The sequence below is a fragment of the Pelmatolapia mariae genome, linkage group LG4 (genome assembly GCF_036321145.2).
Source record: "Pelmatolapia mariae isolate MD_Pm_ZW linkage group LG4, Pm_UMD_F_2, whole genome shotgun sequence".
NCBI classification, from domain to species: Eukaryota; Metazoa; Chordata; class Actinopteri; order Cichliformes; family Cichlidae; genus Pelmatolapia; species Pelmatolapia mariae.
In genome coordinates, this window is record NC_086230.1 from 9,169,035 (window position 1) to 9,185,243 (window position 16,209).

A 16,209-nucleotide genomic window follows, 5' to 3' on the forward strand; every position below is an offset into this window, starting at 1 on the left:
GCTCACAGCGAGCACACCCAGAGAGAAGGAGGAGAGCGAGCCGGCAGTCGGACACCGCTCGCTGTCTCAGCCCTGCATGCCGGCACACAAAAACAGCCCTCAGAGAGAAAGATAGTTCCTGAGGTCACACTGTTTAAAAAAAAAGGAAAAGGAAAAAGCTCGGTGGGTTAAAAAGCACTCAGCTGATTTACAGCATCTGTGAGCTCGTGTGATTATTTTATCCGAACGTCATATTATTATAATTTTGCTGTACTACTTTATTTCTTTCCAGCTATTAGAGCTAAATTACCTACATTTTTGCTTTTTTGTCAAATATATTTAGAATGTTTGATTTACCCATAAACTCTTCCAGTTACAATCTGGCAAACAGTCATATTTATTTGTAAATGAAAAAAACTAAATAAAATTTTAAACATGTTTAAACACTTGCCATAATGGTCGTGCGCGGTTCCTGTAAAGAAAAAAAACAGAAGAAGGACGGCCTTGTGCTGTGAGGGGAAAGAGTGTGTCATCTTGTTTATTTTCCTTTGGTTTGCTGTCTTTTTCCAGGCCATGGGGCGCGATGATAACAAAAAAATATTGCGGGCGTCCGTGTCCTCACAGCGGACTGCCCTCCCCCACCACCACCACCACCATTACCACCACCCGACGCGATCCGACGGGGACCGCAGGGCCCTCGCAGCAACATTTTTGCCATGAGGAAGAGGAGCAGAGAAGTTACCGCCTGTGAGTTAATGACGGCTCGCTGCTGATTCCCCTCACATGTTTTGCTCGTTTTTTGGGGGCTTTTTGCTTTTTCATACAGGCACAAATCAGCTCCCCTCTCTCTGTCCCAGTGAGGTCTCATCCTCCAGAGTTAATACTGGCCGCCGTCACAAGCTACGGAACTGGTCTTGATTAGTGCTACTGAACTGAGATACTTATGTACGCCACATCCTTTTGGAAAAAAAAATAATAATAATTACACTCCCAAAAAATTCTCATTAATTTTTCTCCAGACTTCCAACTCCGTCTCCGCGCTCTCTGCCTTATCCGTGGTGTGTATCCACTAAGACTGAATAATATTTGGACAGGTGTTCTTTCATATACATTAACTCGAAGGAGTCTAGCGTGCAGTTTCATAAAGCAGGGGGGAAAAAGAAGCATATCCTGGTGAGTGGGTTCTGAAGTTGGTGCTGTATGCTGTAGTCTGTACTGTATGTGTAATCCCTAACAATAAAAAACTGTTTAGCACTAATTTTCCTGTACTTTTAAAACCTTTTTTTCCTCCCCGTTTCAGACAAGAGGAGGCCACATCTGGAAGACAGATGTAGTCCCAGAGCTTGTTCTCTCCCTTTGACTCTTGCTCTCTCTCTCACTGCTTCTCACTCACTCTCTCTTTCTCCTGTCCTTCCCTCCCTCTCCTCTCTTTTTGGGAAACATGAGAGCCGGGCTAATTCTCTCTCTCTCTCTCTCTCGCTTTTTCTCCCTGCCTTGCTCTCTCCCTCCCACCCTGGCCGGACCACCCACATTCGGAAACGCCTAGCTGCTCCTGAGGCAGAGCCGCCGGCAGCTTAGAGAGACCAAGAGGCAACAGCGAACAAGAGAGATGTAAGGACGGGCCATGACGGACGGTTTAAGCAAGAGTGTCAATTACTGCCGTGTCAAAGCCACAACCTGCCATTGTGTGCTGCTGAGAGAGTCTGAGAGACTCATCTGCTCCAGCGTGAACCCTGGGCTTTTGTTCCTCGCACCACAACTATCTATATCCATTCATTTTAATCTGCAGTATGGTAGAAGCCATTGTAGAAAAGCATCTCAAGAGAACACATACTTACAGAAAAGTAACCACAGCTTAATCATCCCTGTGAAGAACAATCACTTCAGATTAAAAAAATCACACTGGAGTGTACTTAAAACAGCAGCTTTTATTTGCTTGGTAGGCAGTAAATGATTATCTTTCAGTTCACCTCAAAAAACTTCAAACTTCTATATAAAGGTCAATGTCACCACCTTGTGGATTCTTCTTGGTATTGCCTCCTAACAAAAGTGTTTCAAGCCTTCACTGTGCCCTCTCTACAAAGCATAAAACAGGTTCAGGAGTTGTTACTTAATGATAAATAATTTCTTCAGAGATCAGTAATAGTCCACTCATAAGGACGAGCTGCTTGCCAGGTTATGAATAATCGCTTTGGCTGTTGTATGATATCCTTTTTATAGGAAAGTTAAAAGGATATTCAAAATTTTCACAGTAATAGGTTTAGATGCAGTTAGTTTGACGAGCTAGTGTAGCGCTAGCTCTGCACTCTATGTCAGCTTTGCAAAGCTTTAACTTCTTCAAACTTGTTGATTTTCATGTTTTCGCTGACTTTTTTCACTGACAGAGGAAGGGAGGGGAAAACACAAACCTTGTGCCTATGCCTGCCCAGCACCAAACAACAAACACAGCAAAGTCAGAAACTAGCTTGTGAACACAGCAGCTTAAAAGTTTGATATTTTCCTCAGAAGCTGATGGAGATCAAAAATAGAGCTAAAAGGAAAGGCAAGTTGGACAGAACCAACCACTCCTCAACCAAAAAAAATAACACTGCTAGCAAGCTTGGTTAGCAAGCTGCATTCATCAGGACATCTCGGATGCTCTGTTAGGTCCCAGTCACAGAGGCCTCCACAACCAGCTGATAACTAACGGTCTTTAGGAAAAAATGTGCATTCCCTGATCAATTGGCAAGTGGTTGCAGAAGGTTGCGTGCTATCACTACTTGAAATAAGGTGTATCCAGTGCTCCACTGAAAACCTCTGATTACTTTGGTCACAGCAAACTGCTGCAGTCTCCCACAGTTTGCATGAAAGACAAGTTTTCGCTACCACTCAGTGGTTTGTTTACAGACAAGATGGCGTCTTTATGTACTTGAAGTACAGAAAGAGGCAAAGATCTGAGTCATGCCGACAATATTGAATACTAAGCTAGCAAAAAAGACAGTGGCAGTTACATTTGAGAACAATACATACCAGCCAAAGGATTTTTCAAATCCAGCAAAGCCTAAATTGTCCTTATTTACTGGTTAAAACTGATCTATAAAGCATTATTTGTAATAAGGGAAACATGCTATTTTGACAAGTGTTAGTGGGTAAGCCCATAGCCCAGTAATACAGTGGTTTGTGGAACACAGTAGAGTGACTTTAAGGTGCAACTTAAACATGAGATTGCTTCTCATTTAGTTTTCTCTGTTTTTCTTCGCCCCACTTCTGTAGCCACAGACCCCACAGTGGCCCCAACCATACCTCCATACGTCCCTCCCACGAACAGGCCGACCAGTGACCCCAGCAGCGACTCCCTTCTCACCAGAGAGGACAGCCACCTAATCCACCCTGTCAGCTTTTCCCACAAGCCCCCGAGGAAAGACGGAGCAGAGGAGGAAGGTGAAACATCAGTAGAGGGAAAAATGCTATCTACATCCACATTCAGGTCACCTATGCTCCTCTCTGCTTCTTCCCGGACCTCTTCCAATTCTTCCTCATTCTCCAGTTGGGAGTCTGAGGGAGACACCTGGTCATTCAGCTCCTCTCTTCTCCTCTGTCTCACTATCTCTGCCTGCCTCTCTCTCACCCTTTCCTCACTCTCCTGGTACAGAGGGCAGCTAAAGTGTAAACCCCCAGTCTTCATAACTGCCTGCTCGACTTTCTCCAGCAGCTCCTCCACCGCTGTCTTTCCATCTTGTTCTCCACTGCGGGCTTCCAGGGTGTGGTAGCGCTCTCCGCATCTCTCCACCAGCTCCATTAGGTCCTTTCGCCATGTGATGAGGTATTCTTCCAGCTGCTCGTCCTCATCCAGCACATCTGTGTGGGTGAAGAGTATGATGGCATTTCTGCTTACAGCAGAGGAACCAAAGAGCTTCTTCAGGACATCCAGTGCCTTGGCCTCTTCATCAGCCGGCTGGTTTGCTGGGACACAGAGCAGAAAGGCGTGTGGCCCAGGGCTGGATGAGGCGATGAAGGAGGAAATGTACTTTCTTCTTTCCTCTGAGTTGCAACCTGAACCGTACCAGGCTGGACTAGAGACTATCACCACCTGCAGAGATGTGACAGAGGCATAAAGAAAAAGCAATTACAATCGATTACAATGCACCTGTTTAAAATAACGTCTGTTATTTACAAAGATTTTTTTTTACTTTGTTATTCTTAAACTGAACTCATTACGTGAATGAAGTTCAGTCTATTTGTGCATGGCAATTCCAAAATTTCTTCACAAATTTCATGGATATTTACACTTTTTTAAGGATTAAAGTCAGTAAATTCAGAGATTTACTGAACACATTTTTCATGTTGGAAAAAAAAGCACTGAAAAAATATGAAAAGACTGAACTATATTGGACCGCATTGTTGATATACCTTTGCATCTTTATTTATAAGTGTGTTCAGGACTTACTCTTGTCTTAATAATACACTAACTCTATAGCAAACCCTAATATTACAGCCTTACAGAATCCACTACATGTTAGCATCAGTGGTTCTGCTGATCCACTGAAAGTTACTACAACCTGCAGTTTGCTAGCTAGCTTTGTCCTGTAAATCGTTCTTGGATGTCAGAATTTGAATTGCAGAAGCCAATTTAACACAGATTTATGGATCAATCTGTTAACAGTGAAAGCTATGGAACCAAGGAACAAATCTCAGGGCTCAAACACAACTAATTCGAATTACTACTTGAGGCTGGCTCCAAAAGCGAGTCGATCCTCTGCTGTTAAAATACTCGACTCAGAAATGAAAATAACACATTTACAGCTAAAACAGTTTTGGTCTCAATCATTTATTTACATCCTTATAACAACTGTATGTTTGTATAATCCACCTATTTGAAATTTATTAAGGCTAGTCAGTTGAGTTCTTGTTTGTGGCCCTTTGGCCTGTGTTTAATAGCTTATCTGACAAATAACATAGCTTTCTGTGTGGCACAGCCCGTCCGAGAAGTGTGCACTCCAGTTTTGGTTAGTAAAATTTGAGTATTTTATTAGTTTATTACAAGGCGTTAGCCAGTATCTCTGTTTGTTCATACAGTTTACAGACGCATTTTGGCAAGCAAGCTTGTTAGCATTAGCTTATGATACAGAAATTTACAATCTTGACCTAATACGGTCACTTCTGACTCGGGGAAAAAAAAAAAAAAAAAAAAAAACATTGGTGGAAGCCAAACCCTAATGTTAAAAAATTAACATTAAAAAATGTGGGTCACAACCACAGTGGCTACATCCATCTTTTATTTACAGCCTATGTATATAACATCTTAATCTCCCTCCCCTTCATTCTCCTGTCCTTGTCCATTGTCAGCAGTTCCTTCACACTAATGTTTGCTTATATTAGAATTACACTAGGCAAGCATTTCACAGTAGTATCGTCCACCTAGCCTTCCTTGGAGGCTGTAAAATAAATTTAACTGCATTGACCACCCAGCAGATTCAGGTGTTTGTTTTTGCTTTGGTGTGAAGGCTAATGGTAGAATTACTGAGCCTATTAACCACATTTGTTTGTTTTTTATATATATAGTTGACCACATGAGAGCAACAGCTGCAAAGTGATGAATATATTTAGTATCAGTGTGCATCGAGATTTCACACCATAGAGTGTATATAACAAGGCTATGGTTTTACAACTAACGCGTTAAAACAAACCCAGGTCTGTTGGCTCAGTTTCTTTTGGCTGGTGCGAGCGTTGTAAACCAAAGCCTTGAGCAGATACGCCCCGAGAGTTTCACAGTTGCTTATTTTTTTTGCATAATTTTGAAACCCAGTCATGCTTAATTTTGTGGGTTTTCTTAATCATTTAAATGTGCCTGGTTGGTTAAGCACACATTTCTTTTTTCCTGTGGGGTAAGAAACTCAAATGAATACTGCAAACTGGCTTTTAAATGCATTCGTGTTCATTGTTGCGCCTGAGCTTGCATTTCAGATGAGAGGATTCAGTGATGTCGACATGCAAGAAGGAAATGACACTGGACAAAATTCAGACCACATCTACCATCTGCACGATAAGCAGCAGCACGTTATCAAGAAGAGAGAGAGAGAGAATTTATTAGGAGTTACATTTTTTTTCACACAAACATGTTTCTGTTATTAACCATTGTAACCACAGGTGTCGCCAAAACAACCAGAAATGGATCCTTAATATTTATCATGTATATAACTTTTTCAACATATATGTTTATTTCAAAGGGACAATTTATATATATTAACACAAGCCCTCAAATCCTTCATGTAAATATGCCACACAGGTTAATTTTCATCTGCAGTCAACGGCAGGTTTATGGCAAACATTAAGAGAAACATGAATTTGATGGTCAGTTTGTCGTCTTCACCACTGTAGCTGACAGTTCTTCAGCAACCTGCTCCTTGATTTTAGGATGTAGCTGTAAACCAATAAGGCATAACATTTTAACCACTGTCAGGTGAAGTGAGTAACGCTGATTATCCCTTGATCGTGGCAGTTTTTAGTGGGTGGGGTATATTAGGATGCAAGTGAACATTTTGTCCTCAGAGTTGATGTGTTAGAACAAGGAAAGCAGGCAAATGTAAGGATTTGAGCAAGTTTGACGTGGACCAAACTGTGATTGCTAAATGACTGGGTCAGAGCATCTCCAACACTGCAGCTCTTGTGGGGTGTTCCCAGTCTACAGTGGTCAGTATCTATCAAAGTGCAAGGAAGGTACAGTGATGAACCAGTGACAGGCTCATGGATGCACCTGAGGAGCAATGGCTGGCCCGTGTGGTCCGAGCCAGACAGACAAGCTACTGCAGCTCAAACTGCTGAAAAGGTTAATGCTGGTTCTGATAGAAAGGTGTCAGAACACACAGCATCACAGTTTGTTGTGTATGGTGCTGCCCACCACCAAAAGCTTCAACAATGAGCACATGAGCACCAGAACTGGACCATGGAGCAGTGGACGAAGGTAGCCTGGTCTGATAAACCACATTTTCTTGTACATCACATGGATGGATGGCTGTGTGTAAGGGATCCCTAAGGTATGCGTGTGCATCCCTTAGGGTATGCGTGTGTGATCAGGATACAGTGTATCCTGATCTAGGATCAGGATGGTTTCAGGAGCACAATGAGTTTGAGGTGTTTACTTGGCCTTCAAAATCCCCAGATCTCAATCCAATCGAGCATCCGTGAGATGTGCTGGACAAAGAAGAACAATCAATAGAGCCCCTTCCCCTTCACTTTTGATGCTAGATACCTCAGCACGCCTTCAGGGGTCTAGTGGAGTCCGTGCCTCGATGGGTCAGGGCTCATTTTGGCAGCAAAAGGGGGACCAACACAATATTAGGCAGGTGGTAATAATGTTATGCCTGATTGGTGTATAATCATATTATGAACATACATCTGGCAGGTTACAGTAGGTGGACTAAATGTAGGTAAATTATTATTTTATAGACTAAACTTTAAACGAAATCATATTTAAACTAAATTGTAATAATTTTGTCTGAAACAGGCCTCTCATGTAATGAGACACTGAGTCTCAATGACCACCTTTATAAATAAAGTTAACTAAACAAAAAAATACATAAGTAAAAACAACAGAGGACCCAAAATTGAACCCTGGGGTACTCCGATATTAATGTTAACTGTTTGGGAAATTAACACATTAATAGATAATAAAGTTGTTGTTTTTTTATTAACATTTATACTCATATTTTAAGGTATTGTGTTTTGTAAACATCTGGCTATAATTTTTCAAAAGCACAAAAGAGACATGCAGACTTCAGAAATAAGCAGGTGAACTTATAAAGGACCACAGTCCATACTCTTCAGTTATTGTTACCTGTCTGCCCGCGACTTCCCCTCTGTGTTTGCTGCACTCCTGGACAGCATCATCATCTGTGTCCTGCTGGTAGTCTTGCAGGCCGAGGATTTTGCATATTGCAGTTTTCTTCCCTGCCCCACTCCGGCCCAGCACCACCAGCCTCAGCTCTGCTCAACAAGAGAGAGAGAAAAACGTTTTCATGACACGCTGCACTTATTTCATACACTGAAGTGTGCTCACTTTAAAGGGACCGAGTTTTTCAATTCACTTATAGCCCAAAATGACTGCCATGTATAAGCTGTCTGCTCTTTATCGTGCGAGTTGTTTACAGAGATAAGGCCCACCCTGTTTGCCGGGTGTGCGTGTCGTAAGCTCGTCTGCTACATTGAGCTTTGAAGCGTTTCACCTCAGCTGGCTGCGCCCTTTGCAGCTGCTGCTTCTTGTAAACCGACCGTGGAGGAGCCGCGCCCCTAACTTTCCTCTCTTATTTCATGGTTTCTGCCCCGAAACGCCACATGCGAGAAAATTTATCAAACCTACCTGACTGTGTAGCAGATGCTGACATTTCTGTTCCTGCTAGCTGTCGTATGTAGCGTTGAATCAGGCGTAAACACACACTTCCTAATTCCTGCGGGCTGACTCAGCCCTGCCTCTGACACTGAAGTTCACTCCGCCAGAGGTGAACACAGCTCCATCTGTTGTGGGAAGTGTTGATGGCACCATCCGCACATCAGGGCATGGATGTCGGCACCGAATTTTACAATTGTTAACCCGGGGGGAATAATTTACTCAGTTTAACTGGATGACTTTATTTATCAAATGAACAGTTGTTTTTTGAGCATAGACTTCTCACTCATAAGGTAAGACAGATAAGCCATTTATAACCGCACCAATCCATCTGCTGTTAATGCAAATATCTAACCAGCCGATACTCAGTGCATTTAGAAATGCAGACATGGTCAATATGCCCTCCTGAAGTTCAAACTGAGCATCAGAATGGGAAAAGAAAAGTGATTAAAGTGACTTCGAACATGGTCTGGATGTTGGTACCAGACAGCCTGGTCTCAAACTGCTGATATACTGGGATTTTACCACACAAACATCTGTAGGGTTTATACAGAGTTGTTTGAGTAAAAGAAAATATCCAGTGACTTCTTTAACTGTAATTTAAATAATTACAGCCACAGTATGCACAAAATCTGACTAAACAACGCATCAAACCTTGAAGCAGGTGGGCTCCAGCAGCAGAAAACCACACATGGTGCCAGTCCAGTCAGTTATGAAAAAGAAACTGAGGCTACAGTTCACCACAATCAGAGAATAGTGGATGGTACCTGGTCTGACGAGTCTCAATTTCTACTGTGAAAATTGAATGGTAGGGTCAACATTTGACATAAACATGAAAGCATGGGCACTCAGAATTCATTAAAAAAATATTAGCTGAATCTGGGAAGTGATCATTTTAATGTTGCCACATGGTTCAAGTTTAAGCCGGCGGTGAATTGTTGGAACAGCTCTTCACGACAACAAAGTCACACCTAAAGGTGTATTCTATCAAGTTTTCACATGTTATATACACAGTAAAATATTACATGTATAAAATGAGTCATTTATACAGAATAAAAGAACAACTAAGCAGATGTGAAATATATTACATTATGTCAGTGATGAGCAGGGAACTTAAAGGTTTCTGTACACTTCTGTAAAAAAGAAAAAGTTCAATTTGTAGACATGTATTGAACTCTCACGCAATTAACGTTCCACTGAAGAGCTAAGCATACACAAACACACACACACACACACACACACATTCAGTCCACTACATCCATCCATAAAACAGACAGTTGTACAGTAACAGTAAAACCAAGCTGACGTGCCTTTTAAGATTAACATGTTCAGTAAAATGTTCCATTTAAAAATACAGCAATTAGAAATCTAAGAGAAACAAGTTCTTAAAAAAATACACTTTAAAAACACGTCGATGCTAAAAATATCCACATTTTCCAAATGCCAAGCCGAGGCTTAAATTAAAGTCCGAAGGATCTCCCTGGTCAAGTTTCCCCCAGATTCCCAGTCATCTTTTCCTCAAAGTCCAGGCATGATGTAGGCGATGTTGTCCAATGTATTTGACTGACAGAAGGAGACAAGAGCTTTGTTAGCAGGCTGCGATAAAAACCACATATTATACAGTGAACGGTTATCAAAAACAACCAGAAACGTTTGACAGTACTGTGAAGAATTGAATGAAGCTGATGGTACGATACCAGGACGTTTCGAGGACATCCATTTAACTGTGGTATCTGTGCTGTGAGACAGGTCAGCGGGCCCAGCGCGCACAAGATAGAGTCCAGAAGAACAGACAAACTCCCGGATACAGCCACCATCCCCTAGTGCGAGAAAACATGGCTTACTGGTTTCATTGCACATTAACGAATTCAATTTAAAAATTTGCATTTATGCTTTCATTTCTAGATAAAAGCTTTTATAGGTGTGCGCATTTAAAACTCACCTCTGTTTCCTGGAGCCGATGTCCAATTAGGGACAGAGACTCTCCCAGCAGCTGCAGGTGAGCAGCTGCATCGATGGGATCGACATCTGGGACTCGAGCCGGGGACAGGGACATGGTGCCAGGCGCTCTGGTTGGAGACACCACTCCTGTTGATGTCCCTGCAACTTTACAGAGAAAATGGCACTTACAGACGGCAGCAAAGATCCAACAGTGAGTGGACACAAACCACCGCGCTCACAGTCAAATATACCTTTGCTTTTGGTCTCGCTGGACGTCTTGTGTTTGACCGTCGTGGCTTCAGCTTTGTTTTGTTTGTGCTGCAAATACTGAGCTTTCTGCCTCCAAACCTACAGAAAAACATACACATGAAGCACACCATCAGCACTTAAAGGCATGTAAGCCACACTGGATTATAGCAAAAGACAAAAACTTACCAGCTTGTCCTTTTCGGGCATCGCCTTCCAAACCTCTGCCAATTTTTTACTCAGTTCGCCAAACACTGCAGATTATATGCAAACCCATTCAGTTTATATGTTTTTTTCTTACTGTTAGATTTAAAGTGCTTCATCACAAATTATACTGTATTTCAAAATTTTTCTCACCTAGTCCCGGCTGTTCTGCATTTATGTTGACCCTGTACTCCTTACAGAACACCTGATACGCTGTTGTGTTTTTCTTCTTGGGCTTGATGACAGAAAAAAACCAACAACAATTGAGCACAGCATTAACATTTACTTACAAAGAACGAGAAATGTAACTAAATACTATCTCACCTTATCTTTATCCTTCTCGTGCTTGTCTCGATCTTTGTCCTCCTTCTTCTTCTTCTCTGTCGTACCATCGCTGCCTTGGTGGTGGTGTGGAGGGATAGGCGTGCCCATGGCATACATAGGGCCCACAGCACTGTGAGTGACCGTGGGATGGGAGTGACTGTGGCTCTTTGATGAGTCTGGTGACAGTCATACAAAGATATATGGGCAGATGTAGAGTTAACTACACTGGCTTCAGAAAAGAAATGGGCCCTTTGTTAAACATTATTATTATGGATGGAGTCAGTATTAATACTCATCAATTCAACTGCCCAATAACTGCATTAATTCGCCTTCTCCTCTAAGGAAACAATGACACAATCCTGTGTTCGTCTCGGATGACGGTTTAGTACCTGAAACAGCCTCAAACAAAGCACAACGCTTTGCAGAATATGCAAGAAAACGGTTCCTGCTAAAAGTGGAAACCACAAACACACGATCAAGTACAACCAGACTATGAAGGAGGAGATACTAGCAGTTGGTGTTGTGCAGTCTAAAAGCAAACAAATTAACTCCATATGACAGGAAGAGGAAATTACTGATTAGGTTAGACGGTGGGAACGCTGGGCTTTAAGCAGCTGGATAAAAAAAAAAAAAAAAAGTTCAACCCAAGATCCAACATCCCAGGTGGAATTTTTTTTTAAATCACTAACAATATTGTGCAGCTGCTGACTGCCACTAATGGCAGTAGCTAACTGGAAAAGGAGGATGGCAAATAACCTTTATTTACTTAAACTTATAAATGCTGCTGAATACAAGTAGCATTTTTCTGTATCATCAGTATCATCAGAAATATTGTTATTGAGAATCTGGAGCCTATAGCACCCTCCTCCCAGTGGTTTTTAGCTCACACTTAGTTCAAAGTGCTTCAAAGTGACTAACTCAGAGAGGGCCCTCATGACTAACCCCACCCTTTAAACATGCCTCCAGGCCGGTATCACTACTAGAAAAAGAGGTGGTGGCTGCTGTTTAACCTACATCATTTTAAGCTATAAAGCTTCAGCAGTCACATCAATTCATTTCAGCTTAAGCGTGCTGTAAAATGTAGCAGCAGTGAACAGGAAAAGAATCACTGGCTTTTCCCCTGCCAACGTTACAGCTGTGTTTACAATACAAAGAGCTTTTAAAGACTTCAGCCTCTAAATGCCACCTCCTTCCTTGATATCATTTGCGAAAGCTCTTGGTGAGAACTAAAGGATAATGAAATGCTTCTGCTTCAAACCTAGCTAAATCCCACACTCGACGGTGTCCTCGAAAGCAGACTTTCCTGGCAGAAACCTTCAAATGCCATTTCCCTTTGTCATCAAAAGCCACTGTGTTGACAGCATTAATCAGAAGACAAATCACATCATGTGACATTCAAACCGGTCAGGTCCCATTCATCAGTCTGCTCAGACTGTTTGTCAGAATGTTGTTTGCCAACTTCACACACTAGTTTTTATCTTAATGTACTTGACATGACAACAATGTACTCTTACCACAGTTGTTTATTCTTTTTTGTTGATCACATTTTTATGTTTATCTTTATTTTGAACACTATGCACAGTGTAGTTTGTTTTATCTTTATCATTGTTTATTCTATTACAGTTGCATTGTGTGGTTAATGCTGATCCTTGTTTCATGCTGAACTCTGCTTTCATGATTTTTAATGACTTCAGTTGCATTTTTAGTGATTTTGCAATCACTAACCTATGCCTCACTGACTTGAGGTGAACACTGAACCTGAACATAGGAAGCTGATTTTAAAAATGCTTAATGAAAACAGAGGATATCACACACCTGAAACATTTAGTTTGCTAGCCCTAGAAATGTGTCTGTCACCCAGAGAGGAACAGCTCAGGCTCCACTTGCCCTCCTCACGCTGTCGAGCACTGAAATACTTTCCAAGTTAACTCATTATCGCCCTGCAGCTGTTTGTTTTTTTCTGTCTTTTTATCCAACACAATGACAGTGGATTTGATTTTGACATCTGACAGTATGTTACTAATTTTTTAAATGGAGCATAAACTGAAGCTAACTGTATCTCAAGTAACTACAGACTTATACAGACATACATTGTTACCTTCACTTGAGGTGGAAAAACGTTGATATTTAGCCAGTCCTCTTGGACACTTTGCTTAAGCAAACAGCCTAAACTATTTTTAGAGAATGTTGAGTTTTCTGGAGTTGCCCTGATGTTTTATTTATTTTTAACTTAGTGTATTGCATTTAGCTGCGTTTTCTGAAAGACTGATTGCACCACATTAATACCATGACTCAGAGTAGTTATACCAAAGCGCATGAGTTTGGTATAACTACTCTGTAAAACAAGGAATTTAAGTATCACTGTATCAATGTTAGTGCATTTCCTAATGTTCCTAACGTTAGAAAAGTGTATTAGTATAGTAAATCAGCACTTGTTATGTTGTTAACAGTTATGGTTACAGTTATGCTGACACTTTCAACAACTAACAAAAACCATGGGCAGAGTTGAAGCTGACTAAAGCTAAATTTTCCAAGTGAAACCCTGATGCAGCAGGTTTCCTCTTGTCAGCCATAAGGAAACCAATTATTAAATGTTGGCATGAAACCACAATAACTGCTGGCAGCTAGACATGAGTCTGGCTTGCTGGCTAACTAGTAAAGACGGTCCCAAAAAGTGTAAACTCTGTTTTTATGATCATGTATAAACAATAGAGACGCCTCTGTTTCCACAGTTTGATTCCAATACCAAAAATGCAGGACAAAGTGTTTCTAAAAAAATGCTCCTGAGTGAACTCACCGCTAAATCCTTTGCTGTGCTTCTTGTCCTTCCCACTTTTATCCTTGTCTCTGTCTTTTTCTTTGTCCTTTTTCTTTTTGCTTTTCTTGCTCTTCTTCTTCTTTTTTGACAAGTGTGTATATGAATCGTCTATAACCAGTTCACCTGCCTCCAGTTCTGCCCCAGAAGAAGAGCTTTCATCTCCCATGCCACCTCCATAATGTCCTTCATACCAGAGTAGAATAACAAATATTAATTTAAGAAATAATAAAAACTGAGGAAATGGATAGTGTGCTGTGTATACAGAACTGTGCAAAAGTCTTAAGTCAGACTTTTTTTTGTAAGTGATTAATCCAAATTTGAACATTTTTTGACTGAATGTACAGATTCATCCTACCTTCCACTTCCACCTCTTTCCCCACCACAGGCAGCGGATCTCTATTCTGCTGCTGCTTCTTCTTGGGCGACTTTGAAGGTAGTGCCCCCTCCCGATCCTTCTCTTTCTTCACCCCTCCTTTGGAGGAGTGCGGCGTGCATGGGAAGCTCTCTCCCTCCTCTTTCTCTGGCGACATGATGAGCTTCATCTTCAGCCCATCCGCCTCACGTAATGTCAAGGGCTCTTCTTTGGGGACGCCGCCGTGGAACAGAGAGGATTTGGAGGAAGAGGAGCTGGAGGAGTGCTTCTTGGAGGAAGATGATGACGAAGAGGTGGGACGGGAGTGAGAGAAAGAAGAATGGCTCCCCGTGCTTCCGCCGCCGCTGCTCTCACGTTTGCGGTCCTTGGAAGAGTGCGAAGAGAAGGACGGGTAGGAGGGCTTCTTATGCAAGTGAGGGCTGGGGTCTGAACCTGTGGCCAGGGGAGAGGTGATAGCCTGCAGGAGGCCCATTGCCGTATCTGTGGGATGGGATGATGAGGGAGAAGAAAGGGGTGGGGAGCGGTCCGCGGACTTGTGCTTCTTCTTGTGGGGAGGAGGGCCTGAACCATCATGGTCTGTTGAGAGAATAAAAAGGAAGAAAAATACAAGCTCAATTACAAGAACACAACATGACAATATATCTTCCCAGTGTTAAATTAAAACACAACCACTCACCTCTGTAATAGTAGTCATCGCTATGCTTTTTCTTCTTTTTGTGTGATTCTCCTCCCAGCATGAAAAGTTCTGAATCCTGATTTGAAAAATATCAAAACCATAATAAATAGCTTCCATCATGAACACTGACGGTGAGCTACTGATGAGAAATAACTTACCTTTGGCCTTTTCTTGGAAGACTTCCGTACTTCAGCAGCAATCTCTTCCTCTTCCCTCAACAGATCTTTGTACGACCTCCTCTTCTCCCTCTGGCTGCGACCAGCCACGAGCCCCCTGTCTCCCTCCATTCCCACATCTAAAATGCACAAAATCCACGTCATATTTCTGGCTTCCACAAGAAAAAAAAAACCCTAATTATTCTGGTCACATGTGCATCTCGTTCAGAAGAGCAGCGATTGGACTAAAATGCAGTTTTGTTACAGTTCGTTTGTGTTTCTGGGTGTACTAAAGGTAAATAAGTCAACACTTCATTACCAATGGCTTCTCTACCCTTGATCTCCTCAAAAGCCATGGTCTCCCCTTTGCCAACACTTGATATGAGACGTCAGACAACACACCGACCTGTTAAGTAAAAACACCAAGAGCAAAAATCAAAACACTAGTCCAGACATTAAATAACATATCAACACTAGGGGGAAAGCGAGTCAGAGCAGTTGCAGTAAATGTTACAAGTGAAAATAATAGTCAGGTATAATTTCCTTGCAAACAGATTGTGTCTTGCTTTAACTATTCCCGGTTAATCCTACACTCAGCCCTCGAAGCAGCTTGGATGTACCTAAAAGTGCTCAATGAGTAGCAGTTACTTCAGGAAAAATGCTATTTGTGTTATACTGCATTTATAATATGGCCTCACTCCTATAAAAAGAGTCACAGAAAATTACAGCTAAAAAATTTCCCGCCTACTTTCGTAAAGATACACAAACACACCCCCCTCTCTATCCACTTTCACCCTGTCGCTTCCCAACATTTAAAGGCTCCCAATCAGTCATGCCGAGTGTGCCTTGAGCTAGCCGGCGAACAGCGCTAAGGAAAGCCCGAGGCTTTTCCCACAAGCTGGGCCGCGGTCAGCTCAAGTGGACAAAAGAAACCCGCGGGCATGCGTTTAACTCCGCTCCTGTCTCCATCTCCTATGCAGTGCTAGAATGTGTAGTTTGCAAACACCGGGAGGTGAAGAAAAATAAATTTTACTACCTCCAAGAGATCTCCAATTTACGCGGGTCCCGTCGCCATCTTTAGTATCGGCGAGACAATACGCGTCGGTGCGAGGGGAGGGGCTTAGGTAACGT

The 16,209-nt window shown here is 42.1% G+C and overlaps 2 protein-coding genes and 1 long non-coding RNA gene across 3 annotated transcripts; 1 reads left to right on the forward strand and 2 right to left on the reverse strand.

Annotated features, from left to right (window-relative positions):
* Window positions 1-431: 431 nt before the first annotated feature.
* Window positions 432-3,335, forward strand: LOC134625935 (uncharacterized). The gene is made up of 3 exons (XR_010093783.1): window positions 432-726; window positions 1,526-1,590; window positions 3,232-3,335. It is a non-coding gene; the product is annotated as an uncharacterized LOC134625935 (long non-coding RNA).
* si:dkeyp-69e1.8 (uncharacterized protein LOC100001340 homolog) lies at window positions 1,888-8,431 on the reverse strand. Its single transcript, XM_063471330.1, has 3 exons — window positions 8,315-8,431; window positions 7,793-7,941; window positions 1,888-4,048 (listed from the first exon to the last, which is right to left on the reverse strand). Exons 1-3 carry the CDS (start codon window positions 8,337-8,339, stop codon window positions 3,191-3,193), a joined length of 1,032 nt encoding a protein of 343 aa, XP_063327400.1. The 5' UTR covers window positions 8,340-8,431; the 3' UTR covers window positions 1,888-3,190.
* A 790-nt stretch (window positions 8,432-9,221) lies between these two features.
* hmgxb4a (HMG box domain containing 4a) lies at window positions 9,222-16,188 on the reverse strand. The gene is made up of 13 exons (XM_063471331.1): window positions 16,115-16,188; window positions 15,398-15,484; window positions 15,082-15,218; window positions 14,924-14,999; window positions 14,230-14,823; window positions 13,854-14,057; window positions 11,057-11,232; window positions 10,886-10,967; window positions 10,718-10,782; window positions 10,534-10,630; window positions 10,284-10,447; window positions 10,039-10,161; window positions 9,222-9,904 (listed from the first exon to the last, which is right to left on the reverse strand). Exons 2-13 carry the CDS (start codon window positions 15,432-15,434, stop codon window positions 9,860-9,862), a joined length of 1,800 nt encoding a protein of 599 aa, XP_063327401.1. The 5' UTR covers window positions 15,435-15,484; window positions 16,115-16,188; the 3' UTR covers window positions 9,222-9,859.
* Between the last annotated feature and the right edge of the window lie 21 nt (window positions 16,189-16,209).